The sequence below is a fragment of the Vipera ursinii genome, assembly GCF_947247035.1.
Source record: "Vipera ursinii genome assembly, chromosome: 16".
NCBI classification, from domain to species: domain Eukaryota; kingdom Metazoa; phylum Chordata; class Lepidosauria; order Squamata; family Viperidae; genus Vipera; species Vipera ursinii.
In genome coordinates, this window is record NC_139529.1 from 3,650,106 (window position 1) to 3,671,477 (window position 21,372).

The 21,372-nt window shown below is 47.1% G+C and overlaps 2 protein-coding genes across 7 annotated transcripts in view; both read right to left on the bottom strand.

Annotated features, from left to right (window-relative positions):
- SNAPC4 (small nuclear RNA activating complex polypeptide 4) overlaps window positions 1-8,098 on the bottom strand; it is a 34,763-nt gene extending 26,665 nt beyond the window's left edge. For 4 of the 5 annotated variants that reach the window (XR_014493906.1, XR_014493907.1, XM_083375028.1 and 1 more), the window contains exons 1-4: window positions 8,080-8,098; window positions 6,300-6,443; window positions 3,550-3,590; window positions 2,294-2,452 (exon numbers count right to left, since the gene is read on the bottom strand). Coding sequence is in view for 3 of the 5 variants with exons in the window: in XM_083375028.1 (XP_083231154.1) it covers window positions 2,294-2,452; window positions 3,550-3,590; window positions 6,300-6,432 (333 nt within the window). In the remaining 2 variants the exon portion in view is untranslated. Of the gene's footprint in view, window positions 1-2,293; window positions 2,453-3,549; window positions 3,591-3,757; window positions 4,419-6,299; window positions 6,444-8,079 lie in introns of those variants that run through there. The other variant, XM_083375029.1, reaches the window with a different exon arrangement.
- Window positions 8,099-10,390: 2,292 nt separating this feature from the next.
- ENTR1 (endosome associated trafficking regulator 1) lies at window positions 10,391-21,145 on the bottom strand. 2 transcript variants are annotated; one of them, XM_083375182.1, is made up of 8 exons: window positions 20,770-21,145; window positions 19,573-19,697; window positions 17,753-18,145; window positions 15,740-15,813; window positions 14,652-14,763; window positions 14,329-14,391; window positions 12,530-12,663; window positions 10,391-10,983 (listed from the first exon to the last, which is right to left on the bottom strand). In XM_083375182.1, exons 1-8 carry the CDS (start codon window positions 20,843-20,845, stop codon window positions 10,887-10,889), a joined length of 1,074 nt encoding a protein of 357 aa, XP_083231308.1. In that variant the 5' UTR covers window positions 20,846-21,145; the 3' UTR covers window positions 10,391-10,886. The 2 variants fall into 2 exon arrangements, with proteins under 2 accessions (XP_083231308.1, XP_083231307.1); XM_083375181.1 differs by having other exon boundaries at window positions 12,530-12,669; window positions 20,770-21,138.
- Window positions 21,146-21,372: the final 227 nt, after the last annotated feature.

Sequence of the window (21,372 nt, forward strand, 5' to 3'; positions counted from 1 at the left end):
ATATGTATATGTATATGTATATGTATATGTATATGTATATGTATATGTATATGTATATGTATATGTATATGTATACATATATACATACATACACACACACACACACACACACACACACACACATATATATATAAATGTGGTGACCCACTTTATGAACAAAATTGTGGGCTCAGTTGTAGTCATAAGTTGAGGACTGCCTGAATGAAGCAAATGGCAGGCAAAATTGAAAGGCTGACTTGCCACTGAGCAACTAATGCGTACAGCCAATAACACAATTGCTCTGTCCCTGGATGAAAAGTTGCCAGTCAGTCATTAACCAGCCTTTTAAAGGCACTTTCAGAATGGACTTATCCTTTCTCAAATCTACATTTTGACTCAAAAGAATGCTGATCAGCAAGCCAAAAAAAAAAGGGAGGGGGGATCCACAACAATGAGAAATGAGTGATGGAAAGATCGGATCCTGTTAAATGTAGGTGAGAAATTATAATGTGAGGGGGGGGAGGAGGAGTGGGCTTGTGTGAGGAAGGTCCCGCCACACCTCGTCTAGAGCCGTTAGATAGCTCTGATCCCCATTAAACCTATGAAATGGGCAGGCTGTGAAAAGATGAGCATGACAAGCTTGGAAAACTCCATGCTGCTTCAGATATTTTTTTTTCCCCCTTGGGTTGCCTACAGAACGGGGGAGAGGAGTGGGGAAGAATGGAATGTGTGTTGCAGTTGTGGAGCTGCAGGATCGTGCATGAGTCTGTTTTGGAAACTGAAGTTTCTTTCTCATACTTGTCTGGAGCTTAATTGGGTCATGTCACCCGCACTGTTCTGAAGGGAGTTGCTGTACTTTTTAATATGCTGCTACTGCGCCAATTTAATCAGAGCTGACTTTCGGCTCATTAGTGCCAGTATGCTATGCTCAATAAAGCCTTGCATATAGAAGCAGGGGCCTTCTCACTTGGCCCTTTGATGACTGGTGGACTTCAACTCCCAGAATTCCTCAGTCGGCCATTTTGATGAAACTGCGGGCTTGGATCCAGACCAGGGGCCTTCCAACTTGGCCCTTTGATGACTTGTGGACTTCAACTCCCAGAATTCCTCAGCCAGCCACGGGGAGTGCTGATGGAACAACTGGGGGGTATTTGATACAACCTGGCTTGCTACTGCAATGTATTTTGCAGATCTCCTTCATGAGAGTTTGATATATTTTGCATACATCCTTCATCGAGTTTGATATATTTTGCATACATCCTTCATCGAGTTTGATATATTTTGCAGATATCCTTCATGACACTTTGATATACTGCCCTAAAACGTACACCACCTTAAAAGTAGGGCAAAACAGCCTCCCCATAATGAACCCACCAAGGCCCCCAATCTTCCTGCCAGAAACCTCCATGTTGTGATTCAGGGTCAACCTGTGGGTTCGGCAGTTGGGACGACTCAGAGGAGGAGGGGGGTGTTGAAGAGCTTGCTGAGGGGGTTGAAGATCTTGCTGATGAGAGCCCTCAGCCAGGCCCCTCCCACCTGGTCACCACAGAGACCCAGCTGTGTGAGCCTGACAGCGTGGATGAAGATGACCCACAGCTGGCCCTGTTCAAGGACGCCCGACGCAGGAGGCAGTCAATCAGGAGTAAACAGAGGAAGGCAATGGGGCACCTCAGAAGGAGGCAGAGAGAAGCCATGCCCTGAACTGTATAAAAGGGGAATGCGTGGGAGGGCAGGTTTGCTGAAGGCAACCGCTTGAATAGTTCCTGTTTCATAGCTCCTGTTTCATGGTTGGCGTCTTGTTTGCTCTGTTTTATGTTAATAAATGTGGCAGGCTTAATTCCAGCCTCTTGCCGTTTGTAAAGGGGTTGTCCCTGCTTTTTCTGCAGGGCCGGTAGCAGGCTGGTACAGAACACTCCAAAACTAATCCAATGAGGTAGAAAAACAGCCCGTCTTGGCAACAGTTCCCAGCCAGCACTGCAACTCATCCTCAACTGCCCTGCTAGATTATGGCTTTGCCTTTTCAAGTGAAGAAAACGGCGCTGTTCCGTTTTTTGTTTACCCTAACATTAAACTCAGCCCATCTAAACCAGGGGTCTTCCAACTTGGCCCTTTCATGACTTGTGGACTTCAAAACTCCCAGACTTCCTCAGCCATCTTGCCTGGCTGAGGAAGTCTGGGAGTTGAAGTCCGCAAGTCATAAAAGGGCCAACTTGGGAAGAGCCCTGCGTTAAAGAGATTGCACTGTCTCAAAGCACTGCAGGAGGTGAGGCTTTTGCGCTGTGTCCCCCGAGGTCCTTGCACAGAGTTAACTCACCTGCTGCTTTTTATTTTGGGCAAGGAGAGTGTTGATCTCTTCAATCTTCTCCTGAATCACTTCCTGATAAACCAGGTTCATCTGGAGGCAGGTTTCTGGAGTCTGGGGTAGTTCCTCATTTTCCTCAGCCTCACCTTTCTCCCCACCTGGGTCCACCTCCTGATACAGAAAAAAGGGAATTAAAGCTAGAAAATTGTTGTTGCTGAAAACAAGAAACCCCTCTAAATAAACATGTTAAGCTCAAGGGCCGCAGGATGCCAAAAAAAAATTACATTATGTTGTTATACTGTATCATTAGTCGATGTAAGACGGTGAGAAATAAAATATATTCAAATAGATAAGACCTGTATCCTGAACATTAGATTTTGTATTGAATTGTGATAAAGGGAACTTTGGTTATTTAAAACTTGGAAATTAAATGTTAATGGGAAACTAAAAAATGGGAAAAACTAATTAGGACATTGACTTTTTTTTTACAAAGATTGAATGTTAAAATAACCAGGATACGTATAAACTAAAAAGTATTGATAAATGTAAGAAAGCTATTTTTATTTAATTGATATAATATGAATTGGATTAGTTTGTTTGAGACAGCAAATACTAAGGGGAAAAGAGAGGAAATATTTAATGTAATAGTTTGAGACTTGTACTAAAGATACTTGTATGTTATTGAATTATATTATTGAATTATATTGAATATATATATTGAATTATATTGAATTATTATAACTCAGCCGCCACATTGCTTAAATATTTAAATGTAAAATTAGAAAATAAAACTTCAAAAAAAATTACATTACGTGACTACAGCTTCATTTGTTTTTTCCATCTCTTGCTATTATTTCAATGCTATGTATTATTTATCTTTAATCATTAGAATCCAAGGAGTTTAACTACGGTTTTTGTTATTTAACTGTGTTATAAGTGTAATTTAAGAGTCAGTTGCATAGTTTTGTTCTGAAGCCCTCTTCTGAATGGAAAGCCTGTAAATCGGCTGGATGCAGAAATGGCTGTACATTTAAAATCTCGAATATTAATAATAAGAGGCCAAGATGTCCTACAAAAGGCCTCTAAATCAACGAGAAACTCGGCTTTCTCCCAATAGTTCTAGCCATCGCATTGCTTCCTTCCTTTTAGTCATGCCTGTATTTCTATAAAGATGAGTGTTCGAAAGGAAAACGTGCCCAGAAGTGCAACATTATTCAAAGGCAGCCCCTCCCAACTTCCTACGGCAGGATTTCAACTTGGTTACTTGCCACGTCAAGTTGAGTATCGGATTCATCCTCTTCCAGGTCATCTGATGAGAGAAGATAGAAATGTGAGAGAAAGAAAGATTCCAATTATTTATTTAAGTTTATATGCAGCCCATTTCGCAGTTTGGGCGACTTGCAATGTAAAGATCACTTGGAAAAAGGTAACTTGTTTTGCGGAGACCGCGTATGGTGTTCAGGAAGCCCATTTTACCTATAGTTTACAAGTGATCCTTAAGAGAACTGTTCTCCAGTTTCCGTAATAATTAACGGTGCTGTGACTTCCTGCTAACTTCCACCAGTGTTCATTGACAGCCACGAAAGGCTTCTGGGGAAAAATAATAATAAATGTCCCCAGGCTAGCAAAACCTTACTAGCTTGTTGCAAACAATACTTCACCATTTTATTAAGAGTCACTGTTTGGGTTTTTTTAAAAAACTGAGTTCCTATCGGCAATTTAAACCATGAGAGAAGCCCCAGCAGTAACACTTAAAAGGATGAAAACAGATCTATTCTTACACTGTCCTGCTTACAGCTATCCAATGCTGCTCTGTGCAAAATTTTAGGTTTACAGTGCCTGGTCAGTTTCCAAGGAAACCCAACACAAAGTAAAGCAAAAAAAAAAACCACAAAACCAGCCTGTCCCTCCAAGTTGCAGCACCTCCAAGTTCAGCAGGCAAAACTAATATGAAAAAAGGTATTTATTTATTTGGTTTATATACCGCCCTATTCCCAAAGGACTCAGGGCGGTTTACAAGGCAAAATTTAAAAACAATCCAATATAAAATTAAAATAAATTAAAATAAATTAAGTCTGGCCACAAAAATAGAACCCAAGTCAACAAAATAATCATGTAGCTTTATGGTAGAGCAGACGTCCCCAACCGTAGGCACTTTATGGCTTGTGGACTTCAACTCCCAGAATTCCTCAGTCCACAAGTCATCACAAGTCATAGGGGACCCCTATGGTAGAGCTTTTACCACTGTCCTTTAAAAAGAGAAGGTTATATGTAATACATCTGTGGCCTTTACGAGTATCCTCACTCCTTCTTTAGCGAAATTCTGTCTCAACTACCAGATTGCTAAGCAAAATGACTGAGAGACAGACACTGCCAAGATTGCTGGTGGTTGCTGCCATCTCCTTCCGACAGTTTTCTCATACAGATTTTTTTTTATTACCGTTCATTATCATCATATCCAAGATCACCGCAGACGGGGACTGTAGCCAAGAAATTAAAAGACGTTTGCTGCTGAGGAGGAAAGCCATGGCAAATCTAGACAGCACACTAAAAAGCAGACACATCACCCTGCCAACAAATGTGTGTATAGCCAAGGCTATGGTCTTCCCAGTTGCAATGTATGGCTGTGAAAGTTGGACCATAAGAAAGGCTGAGCGCCAAAGAATGGAGGCCTTTGAACTGTGGTGCTGAAGAAGACTCCTGCGAGTCCCTTGGACTGCAAGGCGATCAAACCGGTCAGTCCTAGAGGAGATCCACCCTGACTGCTCTTTAGAAGGCCAGATCCTGAAGCTAAAACTCAAATACTTTGGCCACCTAATGAGAAGGAAGGACTCACTGGAGAAAAGCCTAATGCTGGGAGAGGTTGAGGGCAAGAGAAGAAGGGGACGACAGAGAATGAGGTGGCTGGATGGAGTCACTGAAGCAGTAGGCTTGAGACTAAATGGACTCCAGAAGATGGTAGAGGACAGGAAGGCCTGGAGGAACTTTGTCCATGGGGTCGCGATGGGTCAGACACGACTTCGCTAACAACAACATCACCATATTTGCAAATGGTTCCTAATCAAGACAGCCATTCCTTAAGGAGTGGCTGCATAAGCTGCCTAAGACCTAGGAAGCGAGCAGCACACAAATGCTTGTATAAGGAAAAAGAAATAGAGTTTTCTCTAAAGGAGAGTATTTGCAGCTTAGGGCTGAAGTGAGGAATTCTTGGTGCTCTTTAAGCTTGGTTGTTTTCTAACACCGATGATTTATTTATTTATTTATTTGATTTATATACCGCCCTTCTCCCGAAGGACTCAGGGCGGTGTACAGGGCAATAAAAATAAGAATACAGGATACAAGATTTAAAGTTAAATGATTGTGCCCAATGTGGTAAGTTAGTTAAAATAATGTTAAAACCCCAAACCCATCAGGCCAGGCCGGCTTGTTCGAATAGATAAGTTTTTAGATCACGCCGGAAGGAGCGAAGGTCGGGGGCCATCCGGAGTTCAGCCAATAAGCGGTTCCAAAGGATTGGTGCGCCCACCGAGAATGCCCTCCCCCTGGGGGTCACCAGCCGACATTCTCTGACCGGTGGCACCCTGAGGAGGCCCTCTCTGTGGGAGCGTACAGGACGGAGGGAAGTTTAATGAAACATCTGCCAGAAAACAAGCAAGTTCAGAGAGCAGCAAGGACCTCGCAGTCCTCCTCCTCCAACCCCACTCCCTTCTAGCACTGATGATGTTACCCAGTTTGGGTAATGAAACGTCTGCAAGAAAACAAGCAAGCTCAGAGAACACTAGGGACCCATCTCATTTTTATCTCTTGCAGTGTTTTACAAGATCATTTAAACGCTGTGGACATCTTTAGACGACTAGCTGTATTATGGAATGCAGTCCATAATACTCAAGGCGCTGCCTCTGGGTTTCTTTCTTTCCTTGGCTCTCCTCCCCACCAAACCGGGGCCCAGTCACAGGAGACTTGTGATGCAGAAAGATCCGAAAAGGCAAGGCAGAGATGTTTTTCCCCCAGGCCACACCTTCCTCTTCAGAGCCAGATTCCAGGCTGGAGTCCGGCTCTTCAATCCCCTCCGAGGGAATGACCGGGCCCAAAGTCCTCTCCAGCTCTTCAATCTCCCGCCTGATTTTCTCTCGCTCCGCCTCGAGCTCCATCACTGAGGCACCTGCAAACAAGGCAGAAAAGTCGTATAAAAACCAGCCACAGGTATTTCATGTAGACTATAACAGAATATAGAAAATAACGAAATATAGAAGATGGAACGGAATAGGACAGAATAGAAATTAGAATGGAGCAGAATGGAAAATTTTATTTATTTTATTTATTTTAATTCCATTTATATCCCGCCCTTCTCCGAAGACTCAGGGCGGCTTACAAGCTTAGCAGTAGCCTTCATTCTATGTATATGCCTGCTTATTAGGGCTTTCACACACCCCCTAAGCAGCATTATTACAAAGTCAGCTTAATTGCCCCCAACAATCTGGGTCCTCATTTTACCAACCTCGGAAGGATGGAAGGCTGAGTCAACCTTGAGCCTGGTGGGACTCGAACCTGCACTAATTGCAGGCAGCTGGTGTTACTTAAGGAGGCATTAGCCCACTGCTCCACCAAGGCTCTTGTAAGACCTTGGAGGTCTTCTAGTCCAACCCCCTGCTCAAACAGGAGACCGTAGAATAGAATAACAAAGAGTTAGAAGGGAACCTTTTTTTAAAAAAATCCCACTTATATCCCGCCCTTTTCCGAAGAGTCAGGGCGGCTTACAAGCTTAGCAGTAGCCTTCATTCTATGTATATGCCTCCTTATTAGGGCTTTCACACACACACCCCAAGCGGCATTATTACAAAGTCAGCTTAATTGCCCCCAACAATCTGGGTCCTCATTTTACCTACCTGGGAAGGATGGAAGGCTGAGTCAACCTTGAGCCTGGTGGGACTCGAACCTGCACTAATTGCAGGCAGCTGGTGTTACATAAGGAGGCATTAGCCCACTGCTCCACCAAGGCTCTAATAGAATAGAATAAGAATAAGGCATGGAGTGGAATAACAGATTGGGAAGGGACCTTGGAGGTCTTCTAGTCCAGCCCCCTGCTCGAGCAAGAGCACCTATACCATCTCAGACAAGTGAATGTCCAGTCTCTTCTTAAAAACTTCCAGTGATGGAAGACCCACGATTTCTGGTGGCCAGCTGTTCCACTGGTTAATCGTCCTCACTATCAAGAGTTGCTTTTTTCCTTGATTAGATCTTGATTCCATCCCTCTGTTAATGCAGCCTAGAACTAACTGTGCTGGCTTTTTTGGCAGCTGGAGCACACGGCTGGCTCATAGTTACAATTATTTATGCATTGATTTATTAAATCTGTCGCCCCTCTCACTGCCCAAAGCAATCCTGGGCGGCTCGTCAGGCAGCACGTGCTGCATTTTCAATGATCTATTTCACACCTGCTCTCTCTGAACTTGCAGGTGCTTCTGACACGCATAAAGGAAGACCCCACTCGTAACATAAAAGCACCCTGCAAACGTGCAACGTGTACAAGGGAGGGGTGTGTGTGTGTGTGTGTGTGTCTCGGTAGGGGCCGAGCTTCTCCTTTGAAAGAGCCCCCCCCCGGAAAAGCCGCCCACCCACTCCGGCTCTGCTGCGTTCACACAACCCATTCGCCGCTGCGGGGCTGGGTCTTGACTCGCGTGTGTGAACCCGGCCCATCCTAGGCTGGCAGAAGAAATCGCAGCTAAGCAAGCCGTGGCTTCTCGTGGGCCTAGCTCCTCGTCCCGAAAGAGGCTGCCCCATCCTGACACGGACCTCACCTGCTCCAAGCCGCCGCCGCCGCCGCCGAGGAATCGCTTGCAACCCTCAGCCGGAAGCGGGGAACATGCCGGGTGACGGACCAGGAAGTGACGTCACACGCGGGCGAAGGAAGCCGGAATTACAAGACGAGAGAAAGAGAAAGCCACGCCCACTTCCCCTTTGGAGGCCAACGATCGGCTAAGCTCCACCTTCCTACCCAAGCCTTGGCCAATCCGCTGTTCTCTTTCTTTTCAGGGCTTCTCCAATCTCCGGCCGCGGATCGCCTGCCCGGCGTCATCCAATAGCGGCGCAAAACGAGGGAGGGGGAGGCATGTAGTAGGAACACGTGATGTCTTGGGACCAGCCAATCAGGAGAAAAAGAAACGGGAGGGGGATGTGCGCTATACGAGTGGCGGTAGCCAATGAACGCAATCCGCACGGCGCGCTTTCATACAAAGGGTCGTTCAGTCTGCCCGAGCTCCTGCAACGGGCGGGCGGTTCGCTGGCGTGCGGGAGCCGGGAAGATACTGAACTGTAGTGTGGAGGCGCAGCGGACCAGCCTACCTCGCAGGGTTGTTAGGGGGAAAATAGTAGGAGCGTTGCTTCCAGTATTTGAGAGGCTTCCACAAAGGGGAGGGTGAGGTCAACTTAGTTTCAAAGCACCCGAGGGGGGCAGGGCAAGAAGCAACGAATGGAAAGTAACCAAGGAGAGAAGGAACCTGGAGTTGAGGAGAAACTTCCTGACGGGACAATTAGCCAGTGGAACAGCTTGCCACCAGAAACTGTGGGTTTTCAAGAAAAGACTGGACAGCCCCTTGTCTGAATTTTTTTTAAAAAAAATCCCATTTATATCCCGCCCTTCTCCGAAGACTCGGGGCGGCTTACAATCTAAGAAGCACAAATCAATGTGCTTAGCAATAGCCTTCATTCTGTGTATATGCCTGCTTATTAGGGCTTTCGCCCCCCCCCCCAAGCAGCATTATTACAAAGTCAGCTTATTGCCCCCAACAATCTGGGTCCTCATTTTACCTACCTTGGAAGGATGGAAGGCTGAGTCAACCTTGAGCCTGGTGGGACTCGAACCTGCACTAATTGCAGGCAGCTGGTGTTACTTAAGGAGGCATTAGCCCACTGCTCCACCAAATGGTATAGGGCGGGGGTAGGCAACCTCGGCTCTTTTATGTCTCATTGACCAACTCCCAGAATTCCTGAGCCAGCTTGGCTGGCTCAGGAATTCTGGGAGTTGAAGTCCATGAGTCATAAAAGAGCCGAGGTTGCCTACCCCTGGTATAGGGTCTCTTGCTTGAGCAAGGGGTTGGACTAGATGACCACCTGATTCTGAATGGAAGGTGGTTCGCAAACTAAACAAGCACGTTTAGCCACAGCTTGTTCAATCCTGGTTTCTGGAAGGAATTGGAGAACCGTGAAGAAAATGACTTCTGGGCCCAGCACATGGAGTAAACTCACACCATATCTAGGATTTAGGCTTGAAATCCTAATTATTTACATTAATGGGATTGAGGAAAGGAAACAGAAATGTCACCGTGAGATCAGAGTATTAAATAGTAGACTAAATGGGAGAAATTACACCCACGTGTAATTTTCTGTAAAAACTATGCGGTGCCAAGATTTGAGAAACACTGAAATGTTTAATGCTGTTTTTCTTGATGAACCTGGGGTCAGTTTTAACAGGTGGCTGAATCCTTCTAGTCAAGTTATTGATGAGATTTCCATCCAGTCTTTCAGAAGTCAAAATGCTACACAACATCCCCACAACGAACCTCAACTGGAGCCAGATGGATTGTAAGATTTTAATTAGTATCCTTTAAGAAAATTAGTTCTTAATAGATTTAATTAACGTCCTTGGCACTACTCAATGGGTGCTGCTTAATTCTTTTTTTATCAAGTTTCTTTCTGTGACTTTAGATAACAACTCTGCATCATCCACACATCCACAACCTTCAAAATTTACTCCAATTGCAGTAAATCCTTCCTTTAGCTCTGCTAAACCACTACTATGAACTGGAAAAGGGGTGCATTTTATATATATCTCATATTTATGTGGCTGCCCATCTTACAAAAACATGACTCTGGGCAATACATAATAGAAAACCAAATATATAAAGGTACTCGTAAGCATAAAACTATAAAAAATACATTTACGTGCATTCTCATCACGGGCAGCAGATGGAAACTTCTGCCAAAAAAAGAGGTCACTATAGTATCTAATCCTTCAGAAGAGGCAATCCATCCCTAAAGCGGAGGCATTTGCTTACAGACCTTTTCATGATTGAAAAAAAAACAAAAATATAAGCCAAACCAAACTCCATATTTGCAGTTTTATTTTAATTTTTTAAAAATAATACTATTACAAAACCTGGAGAAATTAAAAAGCTTCAAAACTGTATATTCAGAAGGTTAAATCCTGGATTCTTTGCTATGCAAAAGCAATAAAAGGTTCCATCGCGCCTGTACAACAGCTGGTTGATAAGAAATGTGATTTCTACTAGGAAGACAGTTTTAATAATAATAACAATATCTCTGGGCTCAGGGACAACACTGACTGGCAGCCAAGTTAAATAAGAAATATATTCCTGACTAGACTTTTAAAGCAATCTCTAAATGAGCAGCCAGCCAGTGAAGTGTGAAAATATTTGGTTATCTTTGCACATTATGAAATAACTTTCCGTTGATCAATCCAGATGTTAATAACTCAAGAGCTGCAACCTTCTTAACAGTCTCAGAAGTTAAAAGATCACAGCACAAAGCCAATGAATAATCCAGCTTCCAATCTTAGTTTTCTCCAAGAATGAGAGGTAATAGATTCTCAGGGGCTTCCTTCTGACGGTATCTCAGATATTTTGTCTAGAGACTTCAGAAGATGCGCCACAAGCTGCAATTCTTCTGCACCAGAAACCAGCTGCCTAGAAGGAACACAAGAATGGGATAAGTGCCATGGTGACAGCTACGTTGCTACCTGCAGTGACTCAGGCAGACCCAATTTATTCAACAATATATTCCCGTGGTGGCAAACCTATGGCATGCGTGCCACAGGTGGCATGCAGAGCCCTCTCTGTGGGCACACGTGCCGTCGTCCCGGTCCTAGGCCTTCAGCTGGGTTTAATAAAGCCTTTTCGCTTTAGGCCTCCGCCGTCGTGTGCAAAAAAAGGGTTCAATCAATCAATTTCAACTTCTCATGGGGAAAAAATGGTCTTGCAAAGTTGGAATTGATTGAACTTTTTGGTTCCACCCAGTCTGCTGTTACCACCACAGCCACGCCCACCCAATGGGCCACACCCACCCAATGGGCCACACTCACCCGGCACCCGATGATACATAAGTGGGTTTTGGGTTGCAGTTTGGGCACTTGGTCTCTAAAAGGTTCGCCATCACTGCTATATTCTCTTACACCCTGCTTTTTCTGCGGTGGTCCCTAGCACCTGCTATTTTGGAGTGGACAACTCAAATAAAACTTTAAATAGGCTAATTTAATTTATCCCCCATTTTTCACCCCCTCTCCGAACCCTAAGCAAACAAGATATCCTATCCCTTGTTTGAGGTCACAAACGTACCCTCTTGGCCTCAGAGGCCCAGCTTCCACGGCACAAGCACACACACACACACACACACACACACACACACACATGCGCAAATGTGAGTCACTACAAGGCTTTCTCCTCTGACCTTGCTTTCCAGCCATTTTGGATTCTTACAAGATTTAAAGTTTGGGAATTCAAGTGTCTGGTTCAGAATAAAGGTTAACAATCTGTACACCCCTTTGCAAATAAATGCACCTGAATGATGTTTTAGCAGCTGGGTGGCTGAATTCAATAAGCTGAATGCATGGATTGTAAAGCCCACATAATTTTCCTTAGCTATAAACAGTGAAATTTTATCTTATAATCAATATAATTAGTAATTATGCTGTGCAGCTACCACATTGAAGCCAAAGGGCAGAATTTAACCTTGCTACATTTAGTAAGTTGGAAGTGTTTTGAAGATACTTTAAAAAAAATCAGTAGGAATTAACATACTAGCACCTGGGAAAGGCTATTTATCACACTATTTCACTATTTAGACTTTAGCAATCTGTTTAAACTCAAGGACCTTTTTTTAAAAAAAGGCATCCACTTTTCATTGGAACAGAAAGGTGATTTATTTATATCCCGTCTTTATAATATTTTTTTAAGCAGCTCAAGGCAGGGAACGTGTCTAATTTCTCCTTACAACAACCCTGTGAGGTGAACTGGGCTGGGAAAGGGACTGGGCCAAGCTCATCCAGCTGGCTTTCATGGCTAAGGTGGGACATACTATAAACCCTCAAGTTGGCTAGTTGTATATGCGCCACTGAGTTCTAAGGGGATTTTCTTTGTTTCGGCCCTGATTAAACCAACTGTGGCTTGTTCAACCAAGCTTAGCGCCTTGTTATGAATTCAGCGTTTCCATCGGCTTCATCTACTCGAGACTTACTTGATTGACGATTTAGATCTTGTTATCACAGCAAGAAGATTCTGCAAGGCAACATCTGCATTTTGCTTGACTAGAGCCAGGCTCTCTAGATGGCCAGACTTTAAGGCCTGGTTCTCCAATCTGTAGTTTTCCATCTGAACCTTCATGTAAACAAAGAAGCCTGTATTAGTTGTTGGCTTCCCGAACGGTTTTTCCCCCCCAGCCCCGTGGTTTTTCAAAGTGTGACGTGAGCAAAGGATGTTTCTGATGGAACATTCAAGGTCCAAGGAAGACCTCCAAGGTTTTCTTCCAAGAAGTCAGCTTGCTTCTCTATATCTTTATTTTAGAAAGCCCTTTTTAAAAAACAATAATAATAATCAGCATTTAATTACAGGAAAGGTTGCTTTGCACAGCATACCCTTCTACCCCACTGGCTTTTCAAATGGGAACTATCTGTCCTTCCAAAGCCTGTAGAAAGCATTGAGTCAAGATCAGCTCAGAACTCACAGACCCATAGCCAGCTAGAACCACAGTTCCAGAAACTGGGGCAGCTGCTTCTTTTAGATCCCTAGCTGGCTTGGGAAGAAACAGGGCGGAGGGGAGCCGTTAGAGGCTGTGTCAAAACCCATTCCTATTTCATTTCTATTTCATCCCACGTCTACTGGCTTTTGCCATGCTTCCAAGGGGGGGCGGGGAGAGAGATGTGCCTGCAGGGCCATTGCTTTCACTTCCTCCCCCTCCCTACAAATGTAATCCCTTATTTTTGTTTATTGGGGCTGTATCCTGTTCCCTGCATTCTCTTCCTCTGAACACTCTTATCTTTTAAACTGTCAATTGAGAACAAAGGAAGAGATAGGGAATCTAACTTCAGTGCCTGGATTTTGTCTAGGCTCCCAGAGAAAAGGTGTGAGCTGGAGACTGATATTATCTCCTTGGTTCCTACAACAGACTTAACACTTAGGGATTAGCTATCCCACAAGGTGTGTGTGTGTGTGGGGGGGGGTGTCCCTGTTTCGAGACACCATAACTTAAATCTCAGATCCTCTTTATTACGCCTGCTCTCTCCTATTCTTCATAAAATGTTCCAGCTTGGAAGAAATTCTTTCCAAGAGTTCTGCTTTCTTACGATGTGGCCTTGAAGGAGGTCCTGACAGGCTGGTGTGTGTGTGTGTGTGTGTGTGTGTGTGTGTGTGTGTGTCCAGCTGCGCAGCTGAACCTCACAAGCTCTTTCTGTTCAAGCAGACAACATGCTTCACCGGTGGGACTCTGCACAATCTACTGTGTGTGGAGCCTATCATTCACCTGCTCCAATACAGGCGGTGCCCAAATTACAACCAGTTGCTTAATGAACGTTCAAGTTGATGGTGGCCACAGAATGGGGGCTTTATGCCCCGTAAAGTACCCCTGGCCGTTGTAAATGGTCATTCTGCCCCCCACCCCCACCCCGTGACTGTAGGTCAGGTGCCTTGCAGCCCATCAACTACGACCAGCTGCAGCATTCCTTGGTCACACGAGTATAACTCAGGATGGGTTTTGCCAGTTTCCAGCAAAAAAATAAAATAAAAATAAAAAATAAAATGCTATCCGAATGAAGAGACCCACTGAATGACACACTTGGTGGCAGCATTTCCTTAACAACTAACTGCCACAAAAAAAGTCACAAAAAAACGTTTCCAGTCACATGGGTGGCTTGGCTTGTGACCAGATTTCAGGTTCCAATTTCAGTGGCAAGTCGAGGACTCTTTGGGTTTGATCCCAGCCCCCCAAATTCCTTCAGAATCACTCTGCTGGTCGCACTGGCGCCAGGCCTCGCTCTGTACCTGAAGGTGGGCGTTCTCCTGCTTCAGCTTGAGCACGCTGCTTTCTGCTTTCACGGCCCGTTTCTGGAATAAAAAGCAGAGAAAGGTTTAATTTTTGGGGGTGGGGGCTGCAGGCAAAGGCCACCCACAGTTCTTAATCCCACCAGACAGGCGAAAGAGCAGAGGGCTCCCCTGTCATATCTTGGCGGGAGGACGAAAGAAGCACCCGTCCATCTCGCCGCCCCAGAGTGAGGCAACAGGGTCAGCTACCACCTTACCCAGACCTAACTCGACACCCAGCCTTTCCCAGGAAAGCGCTCGCTGCCACGGCCCCTCCGACCCACCGTCATTAACTGGAGGTTCTCTTCCACTTGCTGCACCATAGCCTCCAACTCGCGAGCCTCCTTCTCCTCTTTCCGTTGGTTCTTCTCCAAAGTCCTTTCCAGGTGCTTTATTCTAGCGGAGAGAAGGAACGGGTCCGACCTGGTTTCTAGCCCGCAGCAACGCCTGGCGAGTTCGGCCCTCCACGGTCTCCCGGGAGCACGTGACGAGCAAGGGTGCCTTTTAAAAGCAGGCTTGCTAACTCGACACGGTAAGTCAGACATGTCAAACACAAGGCCCGGGGGCCGGATCCGGGCCGCGAAGTGGTTTCATGTGGCCCGCGAAGCCATCCTGGAAACAGTGAGGGAACGGCCCCCACTGCCTTGGCCCTGGCCCAGAGACCCTCCTTCTGCCAGAGACCCTCAGATCTGTCCCACTCCTGCCCAGGCCCCCCATAGGCACCCTTGATACGAACGATGTAGAGCTGGCCACGCCCACCCAGTAGGCCATACGCACTCTAGCCACGCCCACCCAGTAGGCCATACGCACTCTAGCCACGCCCACCCAGTAGGCCATATGCACTCTAGCCACACCCACCCAGTAGGCCACACCCACCCTGACCATACCCACCCAACCCTTGAGGGCAACCGCAATGCTGATGCGGCCCTCAATGAAATTGAGTTTGACATCCCTGCGGTAAGTAAACCCTTTGCTGCCTTGTTGGAACCTGGAACTGTTATGTCCCCCCACCCCCCGAATGAGATAACCTATATAAATAAACAACTTAGAAGGGGTCATTCAATCCTATCCCCTCTTCAGCAAAGAATCATAAAGAAGCCCCCCTTAATCATCACTGTGCAGAAATGGTTCCACCAGGAAGAAGTCTTTTTTCTAACGTCAAACAACCTGCCTTCGTGTGACTGCAGGGCATTTTTTGGTAACCCGCCCTCTGGAACGGCCATATCTTCACAGATATTTAGAGCGCTATGGGACCCCTTCTTTTATTTCTCAGCATTAAATGTACTTTCTCACTTGATTCAGGGGGGGTTCCAGTCAGAGAACTCCCCAATTCAACGTTTTATTTTTCTACGAATCTTAATTTTACACCCACCTCTCTGCCTGAGAGTCAGAAACAGCTTGAAACTGGCTTAGTGTGCTTCTTAACTTGCAATTATCTTCTTTCAGCTACATAAAAAAAAAAGATTCAGACGCTGAAGGATTTTGACCGTCTGGAAAGGAAGTGTTCAAAAGTGGCAATTGCATGCATAGGTAACAAGGCAGAAAATCAGTCCAATAAGGACAACTGGCTAAAAAGGTGAAAATATCTTGCCTTTGGCTGGGATACACAAAGAGAATTCTGCCCTTGTGTTTCCCACAAAGCGCTTAGCAAACCTTGCAATGTTTCGAAATCTGTGTGATGCTGCATTGCTATACTCCACACCACAACCAGAAAGGAGGAAAAAAAACCCAACCATCAAAATTTCCCAGACCACGAAAAGCACGCCCGGGTCACCAGCCGGCCCATTCAGCCACTTGAAAGGAATTACAATGAAGGTTTGTAAGGACAGAATCCCAAGCTTTTCGATTAGGAAGGAGATTTTGGAACGCCTCCTGATGATCAAGAGAGAAACTCGATATAAAACAGGAGGAAAGGAAACAGGATTCCCCTCATTTTGGACTCGTGTTTGGAAGTTGGGAAACAAATCGTGGGCACCCTCGCAGGAGAGCCGTTTTTGTAGCATAATTTTGAACAAAAAAACTGCCCGGCAGCAACCTCTGTTTTTACTTTTTTTTTCCCAAATAGCTGACGGGTCTCTGGTCCAGAAAATTGCAACTGGTCCGCCAAGGTATCCACTGGACATTCAGGAGACTTAATATGGTGGCAGGAAAAAAAAGCACCAATCAAGGAGAATCTTTGTAGCTCAGGGTTGAAATGAGGGTTGCTTGCTTGCTTTTCTTGCAGACATTTCATGACCCAACTAGGCAACATCATCAGTGCTAGTAAGGAGTGGAGTCTGCCAGAAAACAAGCTCAGAGACAACCACCAAGGACACCTCAGGAAAAGAGTAGACAGACAGCCCTAGTCCAGCAGGGCCTAAAAGCAATGGTGACAGTAAACCATTTTCTTATCATATATTTTCTTGTTGTTTTATTTAATTGTTCTGTTTTACTTCTTTTTTCATTTCTTCATTTTTCTCGTAAGCCGCCTTAGGGTAGCCCCACAGTGAGATAGGCAGCAAATAAATAAAACTATTATTCAGAGTCGTGTTCTGCTTAAAAGTGCTGGACCGGGCACAGCCAGGTTCAAAGTCACCTTTAACTGACTGGGTATCTCGGAATAAAGAATGGCCTTGAAGGACAAGAGGAAAAGCCGCTATCAATGATCAGAGAAAAGGAACCCAAGTCCAGGGCAGAACAGTAATGCGAGAAAACACCTCAGTCAAGCCTTGTACACAGGAAGCTGAAGTGAGGAGGGGAAGCACATTCGGACTGCAACGTTCTGTTATCACTGGGTTAGGACGCTGAGCTTGTCGATCAGAAGGTCGGCAGTTTGGCGGGTCGAATCCTGAACACCGCGTAACAGACTGAGCGCCTGTTACTTGTCCCAGCTTCTGCCAACCTAGCAGTTCGAAAGCACATAAAAATGCAAGTAGAAAAATAGGTACCACTCCGGTGGGAAGGTAACAGCGTTCCGTGCGCCTTTGGCGTCTAGTCATGCCGGCCACATGACCACTGAGACGTCCTCAGACAAGCGCTGGCTCTTCGGCTTTGAAACGGAAATGAGCACCGGCCCCTAGAGTCGGAAACGACTAGCACGCATGTGCGGAGGAACCTTTACCTTTTTAATAAAAGTAATTTTAGGCCTATATGGCATTGGCTTCTTAGTCTGACCTACCCTACAGCGCTGATGGTATCTTTGGACCAATTGTTCTCGATAGCTCAACCTACTTCACAAGACTGTTGCTGCGGAGGCAAACGTGAAGGGGAGAATGCGTGTTACCTTGGAAGGAAGGAAGGAGGGATACAGACAGAGTAAAATCACATTTGCTAGGAATTTGGCCTTGTCGTCTTGGAGAAGTCAGGAGAGAGAAGAGCCTCCCAAGAGAGAGACATCAACACTCACTTCTTGGTAACGGAGCTGCAACAGTCGGCAGAAGCCATCTTCTGGGGACGTCCCATTGCTTGGCGAGCTTTGCTCCCCTTTCCCAAGACAGCTGCAGGAGATGTGGTCATTTCTTCCCAGCTGCTCTGGGGAGAAAGTCTGCAGGTCGGAGAGGTTGCAAGAGAAGGAGTTTAAAGGGCTGCCGCTAAGAGAGGCACTGGGGGCTCTGGCCAGGTGAGCTTCCTCGATGGCCGAGGGCCGATACGAGCCACTCCAGTCATCCTCATCGTCTTGCAGCAAGGAGTCCAAAGCCGTTGGGTCTTCAAAAAATGGCTCTCGCATGTCCTTGTTCAACCCCAGCGACTCGGCCAAGAAGGCGCTCTCCTCCAGCAGGAAGCAGGACCTCAGCGACCCCTGCAAGCGAAGCAATAAGGTTGGGATTTTGACCATCTCGCGCCTTCCCTACGCTGAGCCCAAAGGGCCTTCCTGCACCGAACTGGCAGGCAGAAGCTGTAGCTTTCCAAAAATCCCCTTAAGGGCCACAACAGCTCATTTATTAACAACAAAGAATTGAGTCACAGGTCTTCCATAAACCAGGGGTAGGCAACCTTGGCTCTTTTATGACTGGTAGACTTCAACTCCCAGAATTCCTGAGCCAGCATGGGGAAACTATGGCCCCTTCAAGACTGGTGGACTTCAATTCCCAGAATTCCTGAGCCAACTCCTTACAGAGAACAGCTGCTCTATGACAGCACATTAATCAACAGAGAAAACTGGCTACTATTCATATTGTGATACTGTGGTGTTTTTTTTCAGGGGGGTCTCTCCTGCCCTTCTACAGCAGCCAGAGGCAGGCAATTCAGTGGACCTGCCGGCTTTCTCTCTCTAGGAAAGCGGTGCCCAAATCAATTTTCCATTGATTAGTTTTTTTAATTGATTGATCAGCATTCAAGACTTCCCTCTCCCCAAATTCATCGCCAACTCTAAACCTCCAGCAAAATCCTTCCAGCTTCTTATTTTTATTTTTTATTTATTTTATTGAATTTATATACCGCCCTTTCCCGACGGATTCAGGGTGGTTTACAGGGTACTTAAAACATTGATACAAAAATTAAAAACAATTAGATTAAATTTAATCCCTGAAAAAAATATAAAATCCCCAATTAAAAAACTCTCAGCCTGGGCTGGAAAGCTCGAAGAGCCAAGTCTTCAGGTCCCGGCGAAAGGAACGAAGGTCGGGGGCAGTCCTAAGCTCCAGGGGCAGCTGGTTCCAGAGGGCAGGCGCACCCACTGAGAAGGCCCTCCCCCTGGGTGTTACCCGCCGGCAATCTTTAACCGGCGGCACCCTGAGAAGGCCCTCCCTGTGGGAGCGCACTGGACGAAGGGAACTTGATGCCGGCAGCAGGTGTTCCCTCAAATATCCCGGACCCAAGCCATTTAGGGCTTTATAGGTCATCACCAGCACCGTGAATCTCACCCGGAGGGCAACCGGAAGCCAATGCAGCTCGCGGAGTAGAGGTGTTACATGGGAGTGTCGGGAAAGCCCCATCACAACTCGCGCGGCCGCATTCTGCACCAGCTAAAGCCTCTGAGTGGTCCTCAAGGGCAGCCCCATGTAGAGAGCGTTGCAGTAGTCTAAACGGGAGGTCACGAGTGCATGAGTGACTGCGTAGAGCATCTCAGTCCAGGTAGGGTCGCAACTGGCGCACCAGGCGAACCTGGGCAAAAGCCCCCCAGGTGAATTGCTCTGAGGGAGGTGGCATCAGGGTGGAGGATGCCTGGAGAGGGAAAAGCCCACCCACCCCTTTTCCTGCCCCCCCAAGCCCCCTCCATCCTCTCACCTCCGGGCTGCTGGTCTCGGTGTCCTCATGCGAGGAGGCCGTGGCCGCCTTCTGCTCCTGGCTCCTCACAAAGGCCTTGAAGGAGAAGGGGTTGGTCGCCTCCCCCGGGCTGCCAGGCAGCCCACCTGCCAGAGGAGAGAAAACATGTGAAAAAGGACAGGAGGACCTCTCCATTTCCCTCTTTCCCCCCCCCCCCCACCCACCTGGCCATTTGGCCCTCCATTAACTGGGTTTGGCAATTTACCAGTCCTTAAAAGTCAAGGTGGGGAAACGCCTCCCCCTTCTTGCAGGCCAAAATATAAATAAATACTCTGCACGTGCTCAGAGGCACTTTCCTTCTCGGCTCTATTGCAGAAAAACGGGTGGGGACTCCATCACACCCACACACCCACACAAAGCAGTTGAAGGCCACCACCAGAAAAGGGGGAGTGCGTCAAACACACACACACACAGGCACAGAGAGAGAGAGAGAGAGCAGTTGAAGGCCACCACCAGAAAACGGGGACTGTTGTCTCTCTCTCTCACTCTCTCTCACACACACATACACACACACAAAGCAGTTGAAGGCCACCACCAGAAAAGGGGGACTGCGTCAAACACACACACACACAGGCACACACAGAGAGAGAGAGAGCAGTTGAAGGCCACCACCAGAAAACGGGGACTGTTGTCACACACACAGACACACCGACACACACACAGCACAGTTGAAGGCCACCACCTGCTGTCTGCCTGCCTGTCTCTCTCTCCCACACACACACACACAGACACACACACAAAGTTGAAGACCACCACCAGAAAACGGGGACTGTTGTCACACACAAACAAGCAAAGACACACACAAACAAAGAGCAGTTGGCTCAGCCAATCTCCATCTTTACATGGTTGTATTTTGACAGTAAAGGTTCATTCATTCTTTCTTTGAAGGCCACCACCGATCCCAGCGACACACCACCCTACGGCCTCTGGGTGGGAATCATGGGACCTGGAACCCTGGGAAGGGGGCGGTGTTTCAGAGAGACGCCGGCCTCCCCGGCCAGCCCGTCGCTCCCCGCCTGCCGAGCGAGCCTGCGCTGCAGCGGGCCGCTTTGGGGAGAGAAAGAGGCAGAGTCCCGCAGGATCTCACTGCCCGCCCAGCCAGACAGAAAAGACTCTGCACGTGCTCAGAGGCAATGGGCCCCCGCGGGCCTTTCTCACCGGCGAGGCCTGCCCAGGCAGGCTCCGGGCTGTCCCCGAGGACGGCGCCGGGAGGCAGAGCGCTGTGCCCGGCCATGGGCCGCGGGAGACGGCCGAGACTCTCCCGCCCCGCCAGAGGAGCGGACTTCCGGGAGCGCCTGGGCGGGGCCTCGGATCCACGCCCCCCGAAGCACAGAGCTACTCAACGGGAAGAGTCGCCCGCGGAGAAGCTTCCCTTTCTCAGCACTGAAGTTCATTAGAATCGGGATGGAGCTGCGAAGGGACCCTGGAGGTCTTCTAGTCCAGCCCCCTGCTCAAGCAGCACTGGCGGTATCATTCTGTCCAGCATTTTCTTAAAAACCTTTATTGCACCTTATTGGATAGGGCAGGGGTCTTCAAACCCGGCCCTTTTATGACTCATGGACTTCAATTCCCAGAATTCCTCAGCCAGTGTGCCTGGCTGAGGAATTCTGGGAGTTGAAGTCCACAAGTCATAAAAGGGCCAAGTTTGAAGACCCCTGGGATAGGGCTTGATCCCCAAGTCTGTCAAAATGCTTCTGAGGTTTGAGCCCAGGGGTAGGCAACCGTGGCTGGTTCATGACTCGTGGACTTCAACTCCCAGCA

What these genes read in the sequence shown, in the direction of transcription:
- ENTR1 (XM_083375181.1), bottom strand. Translation starts at nt 20,845, where the DNA reads ATGGCCGGGCACAGCGCTCTGCCTCCCGGCGCCGTCCTCGGGGACAGC. An exon ending in TGCCTGGGCAGGCCTCGCCG is followed by an intron (nt 19,698 to 20,769) that starts GTGAGAAAGGCC and finishes CTCCTCTGGCAG; the next exon opens with GTGGGCTGCCTGGCAGCCCG. An exon ending in CCGAGACCAGCAGCCCGGAG is followed by an intron (nt 18,146 to 19,572) that starts GTGAGAGGATGG and finishes CTTCGCTTGCAG; the next exon opens with GGGTCGCTGAGGTCCTGCTT.